Raw genomic sequence first — 21,118 nt, 5'->3', positions numbered from 1 at the left:
TGTGGGAAAAAATAGTGCTTGTGGTTTGTTTTCCAAGCTCTTCCACGCATGCTAAGGGAGAACGCAGGCTTCATTTGCATCTGTTTTCTTTTCACTTTTGTACAGTTTTGGTCCAGACACGTGGTGGCAATTCCAATGGTGCTCTGTGCCACTTCCCCTTCCTGTACAACAACCGCAACTACACTGACTGTACTTCTGAGGGACGGAGAGACAACATGAAGTGGTGTGGAACCACCGAGAACTATGATGCTGACCAGAAATTTGGTTTCTGCCCTATGGCTGGTAAGGCTGAGAGCCATAAAGGGATTATGGAATACCTATAAGTGGTTCTTTGAGCTGGGAAGTAAAGAACCGTCTGTCGTGGGTCAGTTATTGATGACTTCTAGTGAGCTGCATTCCAGCGTAAAACCCTTTAAGGCATTTCTGAAGTTTTGTTTTGTCTTTTTTTTTTTTCTACCCACTGATCACCTCTAGCAGAGACTTAGGCAATGCCAGGAGAAGGCAATTTTCATTACTTCCTTGCTACAAGCCAGTGGTAGGCACACTCCTCAGCTGGTGCAAACTGGTGTAGATCCATTAGAGAACATTGAACTATAGTACTTTGTAGCAAGTGAGGTTTTTATCTTGCATCTACCAAAGCTTCTCCCTCATGGCTTATCACTTCATCTTGTCCAATCTGTGGTTAGGACTAAGTCTGTGCTTGTAATATCAGTGTGTTACCCTGAAAATGGCGGTTATGTCAAAATCAATGTTGTAGTCCATTCCTACAATCCATGCTAGTCTCTGTGATGTCAGGAGGGGACATGTGTGAGGGAGTGTGACTGCTAATTCTTAAATGAAATTTGATAACTAATGGCAATGCAGCATCCGAGTCCTTAAACAGCTTGTGGAACATGCAGGTCTTCAAATGGCTATGCTCATATAAAGGCATGTATGTAACAAGAACTGCTTCTTTCACACAGAACCCCTTGGACGTTGTACAGAAGCTATTTCTAGTAGCTTTCAAAAGAAAATTGAAATGAATGAGCCCCTACAAGGGATCTGCACTTACAGAATGTCACCACCCAGGAAAAATGCTGTTTGAAATTGAGTGGGTGCCTAAAGCTTCCTTGTTAAGATGCAGAAACCACTACACAGTATGAAGGGGCATTACAAATGCTCTAAGCCCTCAAGATCTTGTTAATTCTAGCCACATAAAATATCCTCTTGCTTTCTTCTCAAACAGCCCATGAAGAAATCTGCACAACCAACGATGGTGTCATGTACCGTGTTGGGGACCAGTGGGATAAACAACATGACATGGGCCATATGATGAGATGTACTTGTGTAGGAAATGGCCGCGGAGAGTGGACTTGTATTGCCTATTCACAGCTCAGAGGTACTGATTCTCATGTTGATATCACCTCTTTAGTCTAAGTGTTTGGGGGGTGGGAGAAATTGTTTTTCTTTTCCATCATTGTGAGTTAGAGCCTAGGCTCAAGAACTATATATTATCAAGCTTTTCTTTGGAGTAGAAGGGGAATCAGAGGAGCTATGCAAAGTTCCTGTCTTGTTTACGTGCTAGAAAAGTACTATTTCAGCTTGTGCAGGCTAGCAAGCAGAGGGGAACCTTGATTAGCTTGATCAGTAGGTATCCCTACCTCCTTTTGTCTACCTTTAGAAATCGGTACCACTGTGACTGTGGAGAGCTTGGTAGAGGCACCTCCGCTTCTCAAGAACAGACAAAACTCCAGAGTAGTCTGCAGTTTGAATGCAGAGCTGTTCTGTTTTATTGTTCTGCAGTGAAATTTTCAATTCCTCTGTGCTGGATTAGCCCTTTGCTGGCTGATCTATATGAAAAGTTGGCAGGACAGCACTGAGATTACTCTTATTTATTTACTTATTTATATGAGTGGTCCAAGTGGAGAAGTGCTTAAGCAATACCAAAAAAAGAAGACTTAAAAGCACAGACATTTGATCATCCTACAGCTAGCTCACAGCATTGGCTTCATGTCTGGAAAAGGCAGGGGGGTTGTTGTCAAGCAGCCAAGAAAGGAGTTTTAACACCACTGCTGAAATGGGATATAATTTATAGGGAAAGCTCACTCAAGGGCTTTGGGAGGGGTTTTTTTTCAGGAGTTTCCTTCAGAACAGTGAGAAATGCACTGCTAAAAGTTCTGGTCTGTAAAACTCCTTTTTCCACATACACAGCTAGTTCTCTGCAGTTTCATTCTGGAGTTAGTTGCCTTTCTTAATGAGGGGGGTAGAAATACTTTGCTTTTTCAAAAGGCAAAGGTTGTCTAAGTAGAGCTATTTAAACATAGCATCCAGAGAAGGTCCTTGGTGCCCATAGGAGGGTCTGAGCGCTGTTTGGTTTATCCTAATGCCGTGCCCGTGGTGTGGGAAAGTATGATGGGGAATGAAAGCCTGGGATTAACTGAGTCAATTCCCCAAGGACAGATGATCTGTGATTGACTCCAGAACTGAACTTGGGTCACTTGGGTCCCAGTTAACAAAACAACATGCTTTTGGGGTGGTTTTTGTGTTTGTTTTGTCTTTCTTCTCCTTGCTGTCATTAGACTGGCGTTAAGAATTCTGGGTCAGATATCACAGATTGATGCATCACCATTGAACCTAATAGACTGATACCATTGTATTTAAGCATGGGATTGGGATCTGGTTACTGTGTTTTGAGGGAACAGTAGATTAGTAAGCACCAGTAGCATCTTGGAAGTGTAATAGATCTGCTTCTGTCTTCAGATTACTACAAAGTGTAGCAGAGAGACCCAGCAGAATAACATCATGAGGGTGTTTGTACCTCTTTGTGGTATCTTTATGAATTTGGAGTAGCCCTTTTCTAATGATTTCAGACAGTAGTCACTGAGGTATTTCAGTCTAGACCTTCCTCAGAGGAGGTAGTGAGAGACTTGGTGTGCTGTTTTAGATTTTCTTTCACACGTGGAATCTGTCAAAAGGAACAACCAGGCAGTTTTGTAATTTGAGTAACGTATAGTACTTTGGACTGCATCCTACACATCTTTTTTCTACAAGTGTTGCTTATTTGCACACTGCTGATAAATGAACTTGGGAGCAGTGGTGTGTATGGAGCACTAATCTGTGATGATTGCAGATACCAGGAGGGCTCCCTTTTGCGTGAATGGAGCTTGTCATGGTCAGTCTCTGTAAGCTGATCAAAAGGAGGGAACAATACGCCAAGCAGAAGGATTTTGTCTTAAATTTTAGAGCTATTGCTGACAAACTGTCTCTGCTCTTTCTCAAACAGACCAGTGCATTGTGGATGGTATCACCTATGATGTGAACCAGACCTTCCACAAGCGTCATGATGAGGGGCACATGTTGAACTGCACATGCTTTGGCCAGGGCCGGGGGAGATGGAAATGTGATCCTGTTGGTAAGTCACCAGCTGTTCCTGCTTGCCAAATGCACTGTATGGCTGTGTAGAAACTGGTTATGGTATGGTGAAAATGATGTGTGAATTTGGGCCCAGTCTTTGCCCACTTTCTGCCCTGAATTGCACAACTGCAAAAGTAGAAGTAACACTGGATTTACTAGAGGGTAAGTGAAAGGGCATTCTTAGTTTTAAGGACATAAACTTGGGTTATCAGACATGCCACAGAAGAAGTCAATGATGATGCATTGGTAATGGATTGTGGCCGCATACCTCTTAAAATGTAGCAAGTTGTGGTAACAGGGCACCGTTATCCCCAGGCTGGGGTGATTTGGCTGAATCCTGGTGCTTAAGCTGTCGGCCTAGCAGGCATGGCTCTCGGACTGAATGCTGATAAAACAATATGCAGCTAGGCACTAATGCTAGGATCAGTTTTCTTTCCTTTCTCTATCCTAAAATCTTCAGGTCTCCTCATTGAACTGAAAAAGGAGCGCCAGCATATATTAACTTACCTTGGAATAAATTGATTTTTTTTGGCTGCCCTTTGTTCTGGCAAAGAGAGAAAGCTCAGGATGAGAACACGTGTTAATAGCACTCTGGAGGTTAGCTAAAACCATCGTGGTTTTCTGTAGGAATGACGAGATTTCATCTCTTCTGCCTCCCCCCCTTCCCTAGTGAACCTTGATTGGAAGATAAGACCTGGCTGTTTAGTTTGCAATTACTAAATCCAAAAGAACTTCAAACTATTGCCAAGAAAATCTATTAGAAATTACTAGTGGTTAAGTTCTGCTTTATTTACAGTAATATCTGTACAGGTTTACTGGAGGAACTTGGATTGTAAAGCTCCTGAAAATTACTACTTTGGAAGAAGGGGAGGGGGAATGATTTTGGCTATCTGTAAAGGTGCAATCGATTTAATTTTGTTGGCTCTGTCTAAAGAAGGCTCCTGTTTAGCCAAGCGAGCATAATGCTAGTTCTCACTGGAAATTTCCATTGAGCCAGAAACACAGGCATAGGTCAGACTAGAAAGTGTACTGAAGCGCTGGTACTGTGTTGTATTTATGCTAGCTAAGCTGATTTCAGGATTTGATCTGTCCTCCTTTGGTTTATACAATAGTACATCTAGAAAGACTCTGCTGGAAATTAACGGGTCACTTCAGACTTATAACTGAATTCTGCTGAAGCCAGTAGGACTTTTACCATTGATTTTCTTGAGAGCAGCATGGTTTAGCTTTGGATGAGAACTTAGTTGACTGGAGTAGAATTGGGCTCCACAATAGATAGTTCAAAATAAATCCTTTCTTGAAGGAACACCCCATTGACTTCCCTGGAAAGCTTGCCAGGTGGACAGCCTGTATGTAACAGTATCTTAAGAAATGCATCACAGCTGAATTAGCCCCCTAGTATCTAACTTAACACATGCAGTGATACATCAAGAACCTTGATATGAGATTCAATTTCTGTTGCCAGTTTCTCTTTATGTAACAATATTTGCAAATAAATGTTGTTACATTTCTTTGTGTAAAAGTCTCTTGTGACTTAACTCTTCTGTGTTCAGCATAGATTTTTCACTATAGTTTCAGTCACACGCAGTGGTTAACTGTCTCTTTTGTGCCTTTAGATCAGTGCCAGGATTCAGAAACCCGTACCTTTTACCAGATTGGAGATTCATGGGAGAAGTACGTCCATGGTGTCAGATACCAGTGCTATTGCTATGGTCGTGGTATTGGAGAATGGCATTGCCAGCCTCTGCAGACCTATCCTGGTAAGAAACCCAACAGATAACTGACTCATCTAGCTGCTAAGACACGAGGAAAGCAATTTTTCCATCCCTCACCTGTTCAGGTTTCTGTACATTATTCCTTTTGGTTTCCTTTTTAAACAGAACCATTTCCCCCCCTTCGTTGGCAGGCACAGACAGGTGTCACGATTATAAAGAGGGGGCCAGGCCCTATTCCTGAGGCCAGGGTTCATTGAGAGAATGACTATCAGTCCACACAACAACTTGGGTTTACGTTGCATCTTAGTATTTAGTGATATCACACCTGCAACCTTCAGTTTCTATTGCTTAAAACTCTTACATGTCTAGTCTTTCCTTTTCTACTCACTACAGAAGCAAAATCCAGCACAGAACGAAACATTTTTCCTGATCAGTGCCCTGAAGAAATTAAATATTTGAACTTTTGTTTGCCCAGTCTGTTCCAGGAAATCTTTATAGGGACAGGCAATGCCTGTTTGTTGGCTTGTTCTGTTTCAGTTCCATGAACAGAATATGATAAGGGGAACCTCCCTACTTTCCTGTTTAAGGTTGCAACTGCCACTGTCTTAATCTGAATAAAATGAAATATTAAGGCTGTGTTTTGGCTTCCCTGTTGGGAAGAGAAGACTGTGCTCATGTCATTGGTTCCCCAGCCCATCTCTGAGCATAAATGTGGAGGAACTGCATAAGGATTGGATGTAGCAGTTTCAATGCTGAGGTGATTCTCTGCCTTTATATCAAGATAGATTAAGAAGAGTCTGTCCACTCAGTAGCTGCAATGTATTTATACCCTAAGTGCCCTGCGAGGTAAGAAAGGGAATGTGAGGCTCATTCAGAAAGAGGGTTTTAATATAGGTGCCCCTGCTGTAGAAGGGGACTAGCCCCTTTGAAGTCTATTGCAACAACATACTCATGTAAATAAGGTGAGTACCTCTTTGTGACTTGCTTCACGCACACTGTATAGAAGGTCTTTGTGACAACACCCTATTGAACCTGACCTATACCCAGCAGTGTTGTCACTGAACTGACTGCATTTCTATTTGTGGCCATACAGCTAGTGAGCTAGAGACAAGGCAAAAGGACACTTGGCAGACAGAACTATGGACTTGCCTTTCTTTGGGGCAGCAAACTAAGGAGGGCAGGAATAGGAAGCGGGCTTTCTTCGGACTTTTTTTCTTGAGTTTCTTACTGGGGCTTGCTGAGCTTCATTGACTCCTGTCAGACTGCTTAAACAAACATTTCCCTGAGCTATGTGAAATATGCATGCCTCCAGACTGGAGACCAGGGCTTTGGGCTTCTTTACACACAAGAGTGACTGAAAATGCGTAAATAAACCAAATCTAATATTTCTGAATGTAGGTTTGGGGTTAGGTGAGCTTTGAAATTTTCTGCCTGTGGGCACATGTTTGTTTGCCTGGAAGTCCCATTAAATACGGAGCAGGTATATATGTTACACAGTTGTCCAAATAAATTATAATTAGAAGTGTTGGGAGTTGGGGGAGGGTGAAGGTATTTAATGGCTAAAATGAGACACTTTCCTGCAGATTCCAGGGTGCTCTTTGCTGGGATTTTCTGAGAACTAACATGAGGACAGTGCTGCTGAGCGTTCAGGGAAACCTCCCTAGCAGGGCTGGGAGGGACTGAAAGGAGAACCATGGGATCATAAACCCTTTCCTTCTCTATTGGAGAGCTTTGTGGAGAAAATACACCTGAGCCTGATCTAGCTGAATGCAATCGGTAGTCTTAAGCATTAGAGCACTGCTGAACTTGTATTTTCATGAGTTTATGGGCCTGATCTGTCTCAAGATTTCCACCAACCCTTCCGGTGTGGTGTGTGTGCAGAAGACATGCCTCACTACCTGTGGAGTGCTCCACAGCGTCATGAAAATTCAGTGTTTCAAATCAACTGATTGAGAAATTTAGTAAAATAGTAAAAGCCTAGTGTCTCTTTGCAGGGTGTCTTCAATGTCAGATCAGGAGTTTGCCCTCATCATGCCACAAAATTAGACCTGGATTTGGCAGACATTTCTCATCTGTTTCCCTGCTCTCATTGCAGAAGATATTAATTGATGAACGTAGTTAGTTGCTGAGACTCTCCCTCTCTTTGAACAGTATGACTTTGCTTAGCAGACTTTTTCTATACTAGACCACTCCGGTTTTCTATTTCATTGATAACTCAGGAAATTAACCCCAAAAGTGCATGTTAAATCCCCCCCAGAATATATTCTGATTCACCAGTTTTCTATGTAGTGATGAAGCATTAAGGATAGGAAGACAATTTAACTTGTTTCCCATGTATAGAAATAGTATACCAGCCACACAACTTTCTTGCTTTTTGATGACTCCACAACGATGGCAGAAGAAAAGCATCCCCAGTGTGTTAAAAATGGCAATTCTTTTTTTCAGGGTCGACTGGGCCTGTTCAGGTGATCATCACAGAGAGTACAAATCAGCCAAACTCCCACCCTATCCAGTGGAATGCTCCTGAACGATCTCACATCACCAAGTACATCTTGCGCTGGAGACCGGTGAGTGCCACGTTGATCATCATTCATTCATCAAAAATACTGTATTTGGCTTTTTCTGGTGTCTGAAAGAGGCTGACACAATTTCAGTAAACTTTAGCTGCTGATTCAGTGTCCTTGTCCTTTTGAGGTCAACAGTTACTCTGAGGATCAAAGACAACCAGTCCTGTATGTTACTCAAACACTTGATGTTTTCCTGCCCTAACTTTACTAGTCTCTGTTTTCATGAAGTATCTTACTAACCAAAGCACTAGCACAGTAAGCAGACAAATTTATATCCTTGCTCACCTTAAGTAATGTAAATCCTTGTGGAAGCTTCTTCATCCTAAGAAACGTTGCTTTAGTACCATGTGCATATCCAGAGACAACTGGGATAGATTTTATCCTATTAATGAGGAGGTAAAAATGAGTAGGATATGAAGATATAAACAGCTAGCATTGGATTAAATAAACAGTCATCTCCCATCTTCTCTGAAGTCTAAACCAAAGCTGGTTAACCACTGCTTGTTGGCTCATTCATATTTGAGGAATGATTAGGTTTAACCAATGTAGATGAGTTGTGTTACACTTCCCCTGAGTACAGCTTCACAAAAGACCACTTAATGATTAAGAACATTAGTACCTCGATGCTGCCTGTTATTAAGAGAACAATAAAGGCCCTGATCCAAAGCCATTAAAGGCACTCAACTCTTTTTACTGACTTCAGTGTATCTTGGATCAAGGCCTGAATGAAATGGACTTTAAAGCACTGGAGTACAAACCTCAGAGGATGGAGCATTATTTTAGAGCTTCCCATAGAGTTCAAACACAGGGTAGAAGGGAAGAACTTTTCTGTATATTGTTTTCAGATGATGGCTTAGAGTATTATTGTGAACAGCCTTCAAATATGCATTTTCCAGCCATGCCTTCATGCCTTACTGCATTTTTGATAAAGGAATGAGTTTAGTTTATATATTACAGATAATGCTTCTTTTAAAGGAAAAAGTTCAAAGCTAGATTGTTTTCCAGTTTACCCCAGTAAAACTTAATTACCCAAAAGGTCATTAGCCCTGCTTCCTGGCATACTTTTCTCATCTCCTTCAACTTGATTTCATCTGTGCATTAGCCATTCAAGTCATGTTTGTGTTTGAGTATCACAGACCTTGGTAACCATATAGCAGCTTAGGTCAGTAGATACCCCTGCTTGCAGGCTAGGGAGTGTCTCACTGTTTGAGTGCCCTTGTTCTTGCAGAAAAACTCTGGAAGGCAGTGGAAGGAAGCCACCATCCCTGGCTACCAGAACTCCTACACTATCTCAGGCCTGAAGCCTGGTGTGATATATGAAGGACAGCTCATCAGTGTTCAGCGGTATGGCCACAAAGAAGTCACCCGCTTTGATTTTACCACAACCAGCACCACAGCAGTAACAAGTAAGTTGAACAGTGGGGCATCTGGAAAAACCTAATCTCCTTCACATAAGTCTTTGTTCTGTGCATCCCAGTTAACACAGAAGTAGCAATGGTTAATTAAACCTCTCTTTCTTCTCTCTTGTAGGCAACACTGTTTCAGGAGAGACAACTCTTCTTCCTCCCGTAGTTGCTACTTCAGAGTCAGTCACTGAAATCACAGCCAACAGCTTTGTTGTCTCCTGGGTTTCTGCTTCTGACACAGTTTCTGGATTCCGTGTCGAGTATGAGCTGAGCGAGGAGGGTGATGAGCCACAGTATCTTGGTGAGACAATATTTGAGTCTACTAGACCAAAGCATTGTTAACAGTACATTGCTGTTTTCTGTGATGATCAGTATAGCTAGTGTAGTTAGGGTCTTGCTATCTTTCAATATGATTGAATTAGGATATGAAAGTGGCAGGACTAGCTCAGATTAAAAGCTCACTTAGTTTGTTGTCCTTTCTTCATCAATGCCTGTAAGTTCATGTCCAAGGAAGAGTATGAGCACAAGGCAAGTATATAGCAGTACCCCCTCATAATACTGTCCCAGAATCCTGCACAGCAAAACTCTCTGAGCCAGAGGTGGTGGATTTGTAATAACTGTGGGTAGATCTATTTATTCTTTTCAGCTCCATTAATTTGTCCAGTCTTTTTTACCTTTTGAAATCATGTAAATTTACTAGCTTCCAGAGCATCCTGAAGTGAGGAGCAGTGCCGATGAGAAGAGAACCAAACCTATTTTTCAAACCTGCCGCCTGGCTAATTTCCTTTGCTGTTTCTTTGTCCTTCCATCAGAATGGACAGAAATCTTTCCCAAGTGCCCTCTCTTGGCTACTTTTCATCTCAGGGATGTCTGTTCCAGTCTGCTCTGTTAGTTGTTTTGTTTGGATCAGATCTTACTCATCTTTGATTATGTGACAACTTAGCTAAGCTGGGAAGCTGGTTAAAGGCACCGGACTCAGACCTCGGAACTGAATCTACTTTTCCAACATCTACTATAGAGCCTGTGTCACTACACATAATTTCATCTTAACTTATTTTTCCTAATTTCCTGTCTTAACAAAGGTAATAGCAATATCTTACAAGGATTTGAGGTTATAATAGCTATTTGGACTTCAGTGCGATAGAACAATGACATGAGAAAAAGAACAGTAATCCTCTGACCTAATAATTCTCCCTGGACTGTTGCTCCCTGAACTCGCAGGCTTGGACTCAAGAGCAGAAGTACTTACACTGGGACTGCCAGCACTGTCACCACCTTTCTTGTCTGCACACTGACTTCCCAGACAGCTAAGCTGTGTTGCGAAGCAGCTCCTGAGCTCATCTGTGTATAGACAGAGGTTTACAGGCAAATTGAAAGGCAGTTCCAGTTTCCCTTAAGATGCTTGGCTTCAGTCTGGCCAGTAAGGAGCTGCTTCAGGGGGAATTTCCTACATCTGGCATGTAGGTGGATATGTGGGGAAGGGATGCGGGAGAGAAGTTCCTCGGCCCTCATAATGTCATTCTTCTCCACTCATGAGTCAGTCTTTCCACATAACCTATTCCTGTGAAAGTTTTTCCATATATTTCTGTATTGAAAATACAAGTCAGGGTATGAAATGAGTACTCAATTAGCTGAGATGGCTAAATGCCAGCAGCGTGCAGGGGGCTTGCTGCTCAAATTGCCCTGGCATATCACACATCAAGCCTTGCTGTTCTAGGTGTTGTCTGCTTGCTGAGAGTGGAGTCCTGTCCCAACTCTCCACACAACTTTTCTGATGTGGACTGAAGATACAGTGCAGAACAGTTGCTGTTTTATTGCAGAAAGACTGTGATTCAGCCCAGATTAGAACAGAGGTCTCTTATTTCATTTGGAGAGAAAGCAAGAAGATAAAATTGCTAAGGCAATTTTTTCTTTCCTGCCTTCCTTAGATCTTCCAAGCACAGCCACTTCTGTCAACATCCCTGACTTGCTTCCTGGTCGCAAGTATATTGTTAATGTCTATCAGATCTCTGAAGAGGGAGAGCAGAATCTGATCCTGTCTACTTCACAGACTACAGGTATGTGTGGGTGGGTGTTGCTGCAGTTTGAAAACTGTTTTTATTGTTTGCTCAATACATTTTTGTTACCTCTTATCCTCACGCTTGCTGTCCACCTCTTTTTATTCCCTTAAACAGCTCCTGATGCACCTCCCGATCACACCGTGGAAAGTGTAGATGACACATCAATTGTCATTAGCTGGAGCAGACCACAGGCTCCGATCACAGGTTTGTCTAATTGAAGTGCACCTATTTTGCACTACTGGTAGAATCTGAAATCTAGGTAAAATAGAAAATGAAGTGTAACTCTGGGAGAGAGGGCTAGTGCATAATCCTGCCCAGTCTGAGAGACCAGCTGGAAGTCACATGGGCAGTTTAGCATTTGCTTGGTTTCACTGTCTGAACCAAGCAATTCAGGAGGCTGGATGGAAAATATTTCCTTCTGGATTTGTGTTAAACCAAAAACAAGCCCCATGACCTTCTCTTCGTATCTGTCACCCAGACCATCCCTTAACAAGCATGAGAACTGTAAAAAAAATCCACATGTCAGAACTCAAATAGTCTAATCCAGGTCAGATTATGCTTTGTAAGGCATTGAGTGTGTGATCTGTAGATGGGACATGAGTACAGGCAAGCCACAGGTCCTGCTGAAGATTAGGACTATTTTTATGAAACCTCAGTAGGGAGATCAGTTTAGCTCTCATTTCTAGCATTCCTTGTGCTGGCTTACAAATTGTGGCTGAGGACTATATATACTTCTCTTGCTTTAGGCTACAGAATTATCTACACACCCTCTGTGGAAGGCAGCAGCACAGAGCTCAACCTGCCTGACACTGCAACCTCTGTAACACTCAGTGACTTGATGCCAGGTGTTCAGTACAACATCAGCATCTACGCAGTGGAAGAAAATCAGGAGAGTACTCCTGTCTTCATCCAACAGGAAACCACAGGCGTCCCACGCACAGGTAATGGTCAGCGTGTTCTGGATATTAGTCGCTGAGTTTTCTGTTAGTACATATGCCAAATGACAATGCAGACTCACATCGCTTTAGCGAAATGAATCTGTAAAGGAAGTCAATTCTTTGTCATGGTTGTTGTGGTTTTTAATTGTAAATGTCACTGGTGTTGAAGTTCTATAGTGAAGTCACACTCACTTACGAATTGACACAGTCAAGACACCACTCTGTATTAATAGGGTTGTAATTCCTAGGGATCAGACTGGAGGCAGGTCAAAAGGTTGGTCTTGCATTTTGTCTACAGAAAAGAGAGATCAGAGTTTCTTAAATTGTCTTAAGGGGATTCTGCTAAGAGATTTTCTTAAGAGCCTGGTAAATCATTTTGCCTCAGTACTTGGCCTGCAGATGTTTAAGGTTAGGTACTGGGATGCCACAACACAAATCTGAATTGTTCACCTGACTTCTCCCTCTCCCTTCCAGTCCTAACCATTATTTTCTATTGCAGTCAGTGGGGATGGGAGATTGCTCACCATATGATCTAAACTTGAGGCACCCACAATTTAAAAAACTGCTGGTTTCAGGGTTCTTTAAGTATCCAATTGGGCTGAATAGCCAAACCAAAAGAAAGGATAGTGAAAGAATTGGGATCTGATGTGGTAGCAGTGGAATTTGATGGTCCTGCAAGTTGCAAGCACGTGTTTGCAAATGGGAATTTACCAGGAATGAACTCGGCTCAATGACTTTATGGTTTGGCATCTGTATCTTCCAAAAATGTGCACTGGTTAACCTTAGGGCAGTATCAGTCCTAATCTGAAGAAACTTAATTTGAACATAGGAATTCAAGGGTGCAGTACTGTGGACAACACAGAGGGAACTGGATCTTGCCTTTGACTATAGTAAGGCCAGATCAGCCCCTGTACTTGTTTAATTATAAAAGGTGGATTTGAAGTTAATTATAGACATGCAGAACATGCCATGGGTTTTGAAAACCCTGTCTTAATTTTAAAAGGAGGTTCCTGTTTCCAACTCCTGGAATATTCCCCCCCCCCCCCAAGCTTTTGGTTCTGGATATACTTGAAGTTCTGTAGCACTTTACATCTGGTCTTTCAGTTCTCTTTCTGTGACAGCAAGATACCTTCTATGACTGAAGATGTAAAATACTTGGGACCATGTAGTAACATTTTGAATTGTAGTCTGCTTGAATATTGTCTGGGAATGTGTATACACATGTTTACAGTAAGGTTACCATGATGTTTTTATTTTGGTAAATATTCTTGGGATAGCCATTGTTCAATCAAAATTAACTTTTTTTTCTTCCATGTAAACCTATAGCCTCTCCTGCCAATTGCTAAGGACTCCCTCTAACACTGTTCTGTCACTCTGCTTTCAGATGAAGTTCCTTCACCCAAAGATCTGCAGTTCGTGGAGGTTTCTGATATCAAGATCACCATCATGTGGACCCCACCACAGAGCCAAGTGTCTGGCTATCGAGTGGAAGTGATCCCTGTCAATCGCCCCGGCCAACATGGTCAGAGACTGCCTATTACCAGGAGCTCTTTTGCTGAAATTGTTGACCTGCTCCCAGGAACAACCTATCTCTTTAAGATCTTTGCCGTGAGCCACGGCAGGGAGAGCAAACCTTTGACTGGAGAGCAAACCACCAGTGAGTGTCTTTCCTTCATGCTTTTTTCAACCTTTTGAAGTGCATATTTCTCTGTCGCTTAGAGAAATATAAACAGAGCACTTAAAGTGCAACAGTTATAGCCCAGGAGATATCCCATAGCTAGGATGACAGGGCTGGGAATTCATTCAAACAATGATCTCTTCAGCAGATTTATCCTCCTCCAGGGCTTTCCAATGGGAGTTTAACTCTCATGGCACTTTAAAACAATTTTGTATGGCTGGAATTCAACTCTTTTATTACTGACTGAAAATTGATGGGCCCTGTAGTTCTTTTACAGCACAGATTGCAGCGTGTGGTTTTTTTGGGTTTTTTTTTTTTTGATGATACCTTGGGGCAGATTTCAGCATGACTTAGGAGCCTTGCTGAGATTTCTCTGAAAATCCCATCTCCTTTCTGACAGCTATATACCTATTTGGCTCCACTGTCAGCAGTAGGAGTTCTGCATACACAGATAAGGACAGGCCTTGTCATTGAAAGGACTACATTTCAGCTTTGCCAGGTCAGGCCTGGCTTTCCACAGGCTGTCTCACCACCCCAGAAGTTTCACTGGGTTGACAGTGAAATCTGGGGAACTGGTTTGCAGCAACCTCAGTGGACTGTTGACAAGAGCCATGGGGAGCATATGTTTGTCCGGAAAGGTGGTGCAGGATCTCTTGGAACCCGATTGCTAATGATCTAGTGGCAGTGCAGCACATCATCAGTGTGAGGCAAGATGACAAGCAAAGTACACAGTCTGTCAGGCATTGCTTTTTGCTTTGCAGAAGTGCAGAGAAGAGAGGAGCAGTGGCTGGGCAAGGTGTAGGCTTTCAGATGGAAGAGGAGGAGTTGAGCATGGGCTTGGGTGGTTATCTCCATTTTTGATCAAAGAAGAGCAGGCCAGACAGAACCTGGGATGGGGTTCCTTTGAACAGATCCTGTTTATTGGGCAATAGAAGGGTGACTCTGTGGTGTTCTTTGAGTGGGTCACATTATTCAAAGGACAAAAATTCAGCTATGCACATCTGCTGCTGTTCTGATACTTTTCAGTACAGGAGAGCAACTTTTGAGAATCCAGCCCAACTCTTAGAAAGATGAGAGAGAAGGAAAGGAAATGGGATAATCTGTGAATATAGCCATGCTGTTTGAGAAATAGTATTTACTTACATCCATAAAGTTAGGAGCCATGAATAGTCCCTCTCTCTCTTACCATCTCCCTTGACTATGCAGGGACAATGGGATCCTTATGTTTGTCCTTTGACATAGGTATCTGATTTCAGTGTAGCATAGATGGCGTGAACACCCTCCCTCCTCTTTCAAGTGAGGCTTTCAAAAGCAAGGATGCGACTTAGGAGTCTGAACTCTCTTGGAAGCATTTAGAACAAGTAGGGCTCAGTTCCCAGTTAGATCTGTAGTTTTTTGTGGTTGTTTTCAGGAGCGTTGGCTAGGTGTAGAGCTCCTCTGAAAGTCCACACAGAGAGGAGTACATCAGAGCATAAGCATTTGATTCAGACAGCACAGGGCTAGTTACAAATGTCTGGAAGGAAATGTCCTAGGCTATGATCATCCACTTAATTGCTTTGCCTAAACCACATTTCAGAAAGTATTCACATAAATTGCATCCTGTAATCGAAAGTCCTGGGAAACAAAAATCATTCAGAGTTCCCAAGGAAAACCCTGCAGCAAAAGTCTCTTCCCACGGTGTAAATGTGATCCTCTTTTTGGCCTTCCGTTAAAAAGCAGTCTACAAATAAACTCTGAGTGTGTGTGTGGCTTTTTAATCTTCCCCCTTTTCCTTTAGTATGGGGGGAGGAAGTGATAAAAGCCTAACAGAACTGGCAAATTAAATTGTGCAGAAAGGAACTGACTGTAGGCTACAAATCGGAGGAAGATATAATCCTTGTCAGATGAGACTTAGCACAGATCTAAGTACCAAGAAGAGATAAAACTGACTCTCAGCCCATGGGTTGGAGATAGGCCTGAGGAAGGTCACTCTCATCCTTTGTCTTTTAGAACTATTTCCCCCATCTTTGCAAGTGGTGGAAGAAGGAAGTCCTTGCTTCCTTTTTTCCTCCCTCCTCAAAAAGGGAGAAGACAGTGGGGGAGAAAACAAAGGACAAAAACTGCTTCCCGCTGAATCACTGGGAGAGTGATGAAAACATTAATTTTTGTCACAAAAATGTTATTTAGTCAGGGGGAGAAAAAAGCATTTGCTATCGAAAAAGAGCATTGATGGAACCTTTCCTCACTGCTCGTAATTTCAACATATGATTGGGGCCTAGAAAATGTGCAGAGACTTGCCAGGTAGATGCTATAAATTCTTTGCTGCAGCCAGTGCTACACTGCCTGCTGTGGGGGAAAATTGTTTAAGTGCCTTTTGCCCTCTGAGCCTCATCTTGTCTCAACCAAATGTAGTGACTTCTCTGCCATTTGCTGGACTCCAGTGCAGTGCTGAAGAAGCTGTGTCGCTTCAGCCTCTTGTTTATGTAGTTTTCTGGGTTATCAGTTTCAGCAGCTTCCCAAGGGCAGTGATAAAAAGGGGAGGAAGCCTGATAAGAGCTGTTGTGTGAGTCCTATGGGAGAGATGAGCATGCTTAGAATTGTTGTATAGTCGGTTCCACAGTGATTATTTTTAAGTAGATCTAGGAACTGGTTTTCTGCAGAAAGTTGCTGACTGCTATTTATTTTTACATTAAAATGACAAAGTGGGGGTGTTTTGTTTTGGGAAGGGACTTTGAGAGGGCAGGGAGTAGGACTGGGCAAAGATTTAAAAGAATAAATCTTTTTAACGAAAAAGGGCTAAAGTTAGGTTTCTGTGCTTACACTCACTAGTCTAAACTGAGCTAATTTTTAAAAAATGTTCAGCATTCATGAGAAACTATTGAAATTCCTGAGTGCAGTTGGGTTCATCTGTCTCAACTCAGCCATTAGCCTGACTTCCCCATGGGATGAGCACGTATGGCAGCAACCCAAATTGGTGCAGCCTAGAATGTGCATGTCTGCCTGGCCCAGCATATTACTGGATGGCACTGAGGCGTGGGTATATTTATTTCACTTCTATGTTTAGCTCTCTCATGGTCCCCACCTTCTCTCTTCCCCCCTGTTGCACTCGTGCCCCAAGTGAGGAATATAGGCTCAACAACCTCACTGTACACCCATGTTTTGTGCGTGGTAAAGGACGTGCTTTGGAAGTAGGGGTGAAGTAAAGATTCAGCTGGAAAATTGATGCATGTTATGCTTTTTCTTCCCCAGAGCTCGATGCCCCCACCAACCTGAGATTTCTCAATACCACGGAGCATTCAGTGTTAGTGTTGTGGACACGGCCCCGTGCTGTGATCACAGGATACCGGCTGACTGCAGGTCCCACAAGAGGAGGTCAACCAAGGACCTACAATGTGGGACCTTCTGCCACCAAGTACCTTCTCAGGAACTTGCAGCCTGGCACTGAGTACACAGTGTACCTTGTGGCGTTTAAAGATGACTTGCAAAGCGCCAGAGAGACTGGAGTCTTCACAACTTGTAAGTACAATAGGCACGTATTCCTCTTCCCTAACGCCCTAGCCTTTCTTCAAAACTTGTGCTGAAAGTGGCTATTGTGAATTGGTTTATAGAAGAAGCCTTTTGAAGTAGCATTCCAGCAGAACTGCTTGGGAAATATTCCTTGTTCTTCTTTCTGAACTATTTGGCTGGGAAAAGAGTTATTTGCATCAGAGAGCTTTTAGTAAAATACATCTCAGCTTTTTGGTGATTAAAAAAAAGGGAGAACTTACTACTGGTACCTCAGATTTTGTTTAACTGAATGACAAAGAAATTTAATTTCACTTGATCTTTCCAAGTTGTTTGGTTTTGGCATGACAAATCAAGGAAAGCAAACAGCTCCTTTAAAACGGGTAAGGAATAATTAGTCTGTCATTTCTATAAAGCTGAAGGCAGTCATTTCTCAAGCCCAACCATACCATCTAAGGCAGCTCAACTGCAGTTACAGAAACTGACACAAACATTGCGTTCTACCCTTCTTTTATTTTATTTTTTTTTTTACATTTCAGTCATCTGTACTTGTGCTGTTGGCTTGGAAGAAATATTAAGCAAACTTTGGGAGGAAAGGAAGTTCCGTAAGAACCCACACATACTTCTACAAAGAACAAATAGATTCACTGTTTAAATAATGATGAAGCAGTCATATAAACTAACAAAATTCAAAGCCATCCAAGCTCAGAACCACATCCTCTTTTCAAAAGAGAGTGTGGTTTCTTTTAGAACATAAAATAAAGGTTCAAACTTTTAACCAGAGTAACACTGTTGACATTGGCAAGGTGGCAACCAGACTTACCTATCTCAGATGAATATTGCCTTCAAATTCTGCTTTATCTGAATGAAACCAGTCCAGTTTAAGGCTATAGATTAATAAACCAATCTCTTCATTAATAACGAAGCCAATTCAGATGAAACTCAGTGGAGTTATTTAGACTGGTTCTGGAGTACGCAAAGGCTTTGGCTTCTGTGTGATGCTCCTGACAGATATCAATGAGACCACAGATTCCTCAGATTGACTTTGAGCTCCTTTTCACTCTGCTGACTTGAAAAGAGTTGAAGATATTGGTGAGGGATGAGATGGTCCTAGCTGGGACAGCTGGTTGACAGACAAGGGTGTAGTGTTCTGCTGATTGAATGGCATATGATGGGTGAAGGAAAAAAAAAAAAAGCTGTTTTTTGAGGAACACTTTAGATATCATGCCAAAAACAATATTCCCCAAATTCTTGGGGTTGGATGCATAGAGGACCCATGAGGCCCAGTTCAATATTTCCTTTTTCCTCAGGAACAACAAAAGCACTGGCTATGATTAGACCACTTGCATACTCTGTCTATCAAGCTCAGCAGCAGACAGAAGTCATCTGTCAGATCCCTCCCAAATCACTGGATTTTCAGAAGTAATATAGTTCAGCACTTACTACATACCTCTTGCTATTTGGACTGCTGTAGGTCAGGTTTTCTAACTGTTTGGTCCCATCACAGCAGCTAGACTTCAACTCTGTCAATTCACTTCACAGATCAGCCTGTTGGCTCTGTTCCTCCTTATAACACAGAAGTGACTGAGACTTCTATTGTCATCACCTGGACACCTGCCCCAAGGATTGGTTTCAAGGTAGGAGAAACTGAAGTCCTGTGTTTCTTCTTCATCTTGCTTCATTGTGATATGGAGGACAGATTAAAGCTGTTTATTATGGACTGTGGTGAAGATAGTAGTACAAAGGAACAAGGTGCAAAAGACATGGTGCTTACAAGGGGCAGGTCTAGGTCACAGAGGTCATTGCAAGCATATCCTCTGGGCTTCAGGTCAAGTTCATCAGTGAGACATCTAAAACACAAGTTACAGGATTAACAGTTGACATGAAGCATACAGACCCATGATAATCATGTTGGATGATAAGTCTGGATGCTGATAGTTAGCTGGAATAGGAATATTTGAGACTAAAAAGCAAACTTTGCTGCTTCTCTGCAGCTGGGTGTGCGCCCAAGCCAGGGTGGAGAGGCTCCCCGGGAGGTCATCTCTGATTCTGGCAGCATCGTGATATCTGGCCTGACCCCTGGAGTGGAGTACACCTACAGCCTCACAGTCCTGATGGACGGCCAGGAGAGAGAGACTCCAATCATCAGGAGAGTGACTACACGTACGACACATTTGCTTTTCCACAATTATTCCTTCTTCCACTTGCTTCCCCTGTGCTCCCAAGATGAATGGCTGTCTTCTGGGAGTCAGTTCTAGTCTTTACCTCCTGTTGTGGTCTGGAAGGTGTTTTCTTTTTGATGCGTAGGTGACAGTAGCACTAGTTCTTGCAGTGCAGGGTCACAACTTCAGGAGAATATTTTTTAGCTAATTCTGAAGTGTAAGGATAGAATCTGGGGAGGAGGGATGCTGAGGGAGCTCGCATGATTCTCAGTGCCATAAATGACCCATTTGTCTGAATGCTTGCAGCATTGTCTCCACCAACCAACCTGCGCCTGGAGCCCAATCCTGATACTGGGATCCTGGTAGTCTCTTGGGACAGAAGCACAACTCCAGGTAACTATGTGAACTCACACTATGCTCAAACCTCCTGTTGTACCAGAATGCTAACATTTGTTCTGCAGAGCCTTGCAGTTCATTAAGGAGACTTTGATGGGAAGCTTGCTGTTGAGTAATTTAAGGAAAAATGTACTTATTTCTAGATATATTCAAGGATATAATTCACAGTTAAGTATAGGTTGCCATAGGACTCTTCATGATTTACATTCCATGTAAAATGCTATTTTGGAGTATGAATGTGTTTAAATATTTCAGCTGTTCTAGGGGTTTGAAGGATTATTTTTTTTTAAAAGTCCAAGGGAAGGAAAGCAAAACGGACCAAAAAGATTTCTGGCAGTGAAGAATGAGCTCATGTTATTGAGAGTAAGCATGGGATTTCTGAAAGTGTTCAAGATGAACTCTTCTCCCACAATAGCTGATGGGAGCTGTGCAACTGACTTCTGCAAAACAAGGATTGAAAGCTTTTGAAAACCCCGCTCTCAGTCAGTAGATGTATCTTTTTTCGACATGTCATGAGATTTTCAGTTTGGTAAGGTCTCAACTCAAAGGGAACTGAAATTATGCTGTAAGAGTGGCATGGCTACCTCCCGGGAACCTTATTTTGGGGTGCTTGAGAAAACAACCTCTTGCCTGCTGGGCTCAGGGTGGCAAAATCACGTGTAAAAGGTAATGTGTTTGCTTCAGTGGTTTATACTGAGACCTGATGTAAATAAATACAGCATAAGATTACTGCATACTGGTATATCTGTATTTCAGGCATCAGTGGGTACCGAGTGACCACGGCTCCTACCAATGGGCAGCAGGGCTCTACCTTGGAGGAAGTAGTAGGTGCAGATCAGACCACCTGCACCTTTGAAAACCTAAACCCTGGTGTGGAGTACAACGTCAGTGTTTACTCAGTCAAGGACGACCAGGAGAGTATCCCCATCTCCGAAACCATCACACAAGGTAATGAAGGATGAGCAGCAGTTTTAGCTACTCAAAGTCAAATTGCTGAGCCCAAGAGCCCTACATTGCAGAACTCCTATTAGTCTGATGGCAGAGGGCTTAGGCTTTATATTTAGTCTCAAGAAGCAGAATAGCCATGTACCAACATGTGACAGCAGTTTTTATACCCGTGTACTTCTCTGCATGGGCAGCCTAGATTGTCTGTCAACAGGGTGGTGGTAAGGAGATGGATCTGTTTTATCAGTACATTGAACTGGAGAGCAACAGAGATTTAACTTGGCCCTGCAGTGCCCCAGCATCTGGAGCACAGCTGGTGGGAATAGGAAGTAGGTGAGCTATGAGTGGGAAGCAAGCACAGGAGAAATTTTGGCA

The 21,118-nt window shown here is 42.6% G+C and overlaps 1 protein-coding gene across 5 annotated transcripts in view; it reads left to right on the top strand.

Moving 5' to 3' along the window:
• Positions 1 to 21,118, top strand: part of FN1 (fibronectin 1) — a 55,795-nt gene that overhangs the window by 11,062 nt on the left and 23,615 nt on the right. For all 5 annotated transcript variants that reach the window (XM_069782053.1, XM_069782056.1, XM_069782055.1 and 2 more), the window contains exons 9-24: positions 106 to 282; positions 1,226 to 1,378; positions 3,263 to 3,391; positions 5,010 to 5,153; positions 7,554 to 7,675; positions 8,904 to 9,081; positions 9,206 to 9,382; positions 11,010 to 11,138; positions 11,256 to 11,345; positions 11,888 to 12,082; positions 13,464 to 13,736; positions 16,986 to 17,252; positions 18,783 to 18,877; positions 19,235 to 19,403; positions 19,709 to 19,795; positions 20,555 to 20,746. In XM_069782053.1, coding sequence (XP_069638154.1) covers positions 106 to 282; positions 1,226 to 1,378; positions 3,263 to 3,391; positions 5,010 to 5,153; positions 7,554 to 7,675; positions 8,904 to 9,081; positions 9,206 to 9,382; positions 11,010 to 11,138; positions 11,256 to 11,345; positions 11,888 to 12,082; positions 13,464 to 13,736; positions 16,986 to 17,252; positions 18,783 to 18,877; positions 19,235 to 19,403; positions 19,709 to 19,795; positions 20,555 to 20,746 — 2,577 coding nt within the window. The remainder of the gene's footprint in view (positions 1 to 105; positions 283 to 1,225; positions 1,379 to 3,262; positions 3,392 to 5,009; positions 5,154 to 7,553; positions 7,676 to 8,903; positions 9,082 to 9,205; positions 9,383 to 11,009; positions 11,139 to 11,255; positions 11,346 to 11,887; positions 12,083 to 13,463; positions 13,737 to 16,985; positions 17,253 to 18,782; positions 18,878 to 19,234; positions 19,404 to 19,708; positions 19,796 to 20,554; positions 20,747 to 21,118) is intronic.

The sequence above is a fragment of the Haliaeetus albicilla genome, chromosome 4 (assembly GCF_947461875.1).
Source record: "Haliaeetus albicilla chromosome 4, bHalAlb1.1, whole genome shotgun sequence".
Taxonomy (NCBI): Eukaryota; Metazoa; Chordata; class Aves; order Accipitriformes; family Accipitridae; genus Haliaeetus; species Haliaeetus albicilla.
This window is presented reverse-complemented; position numbering and strand designations above follow the sequence as displayed.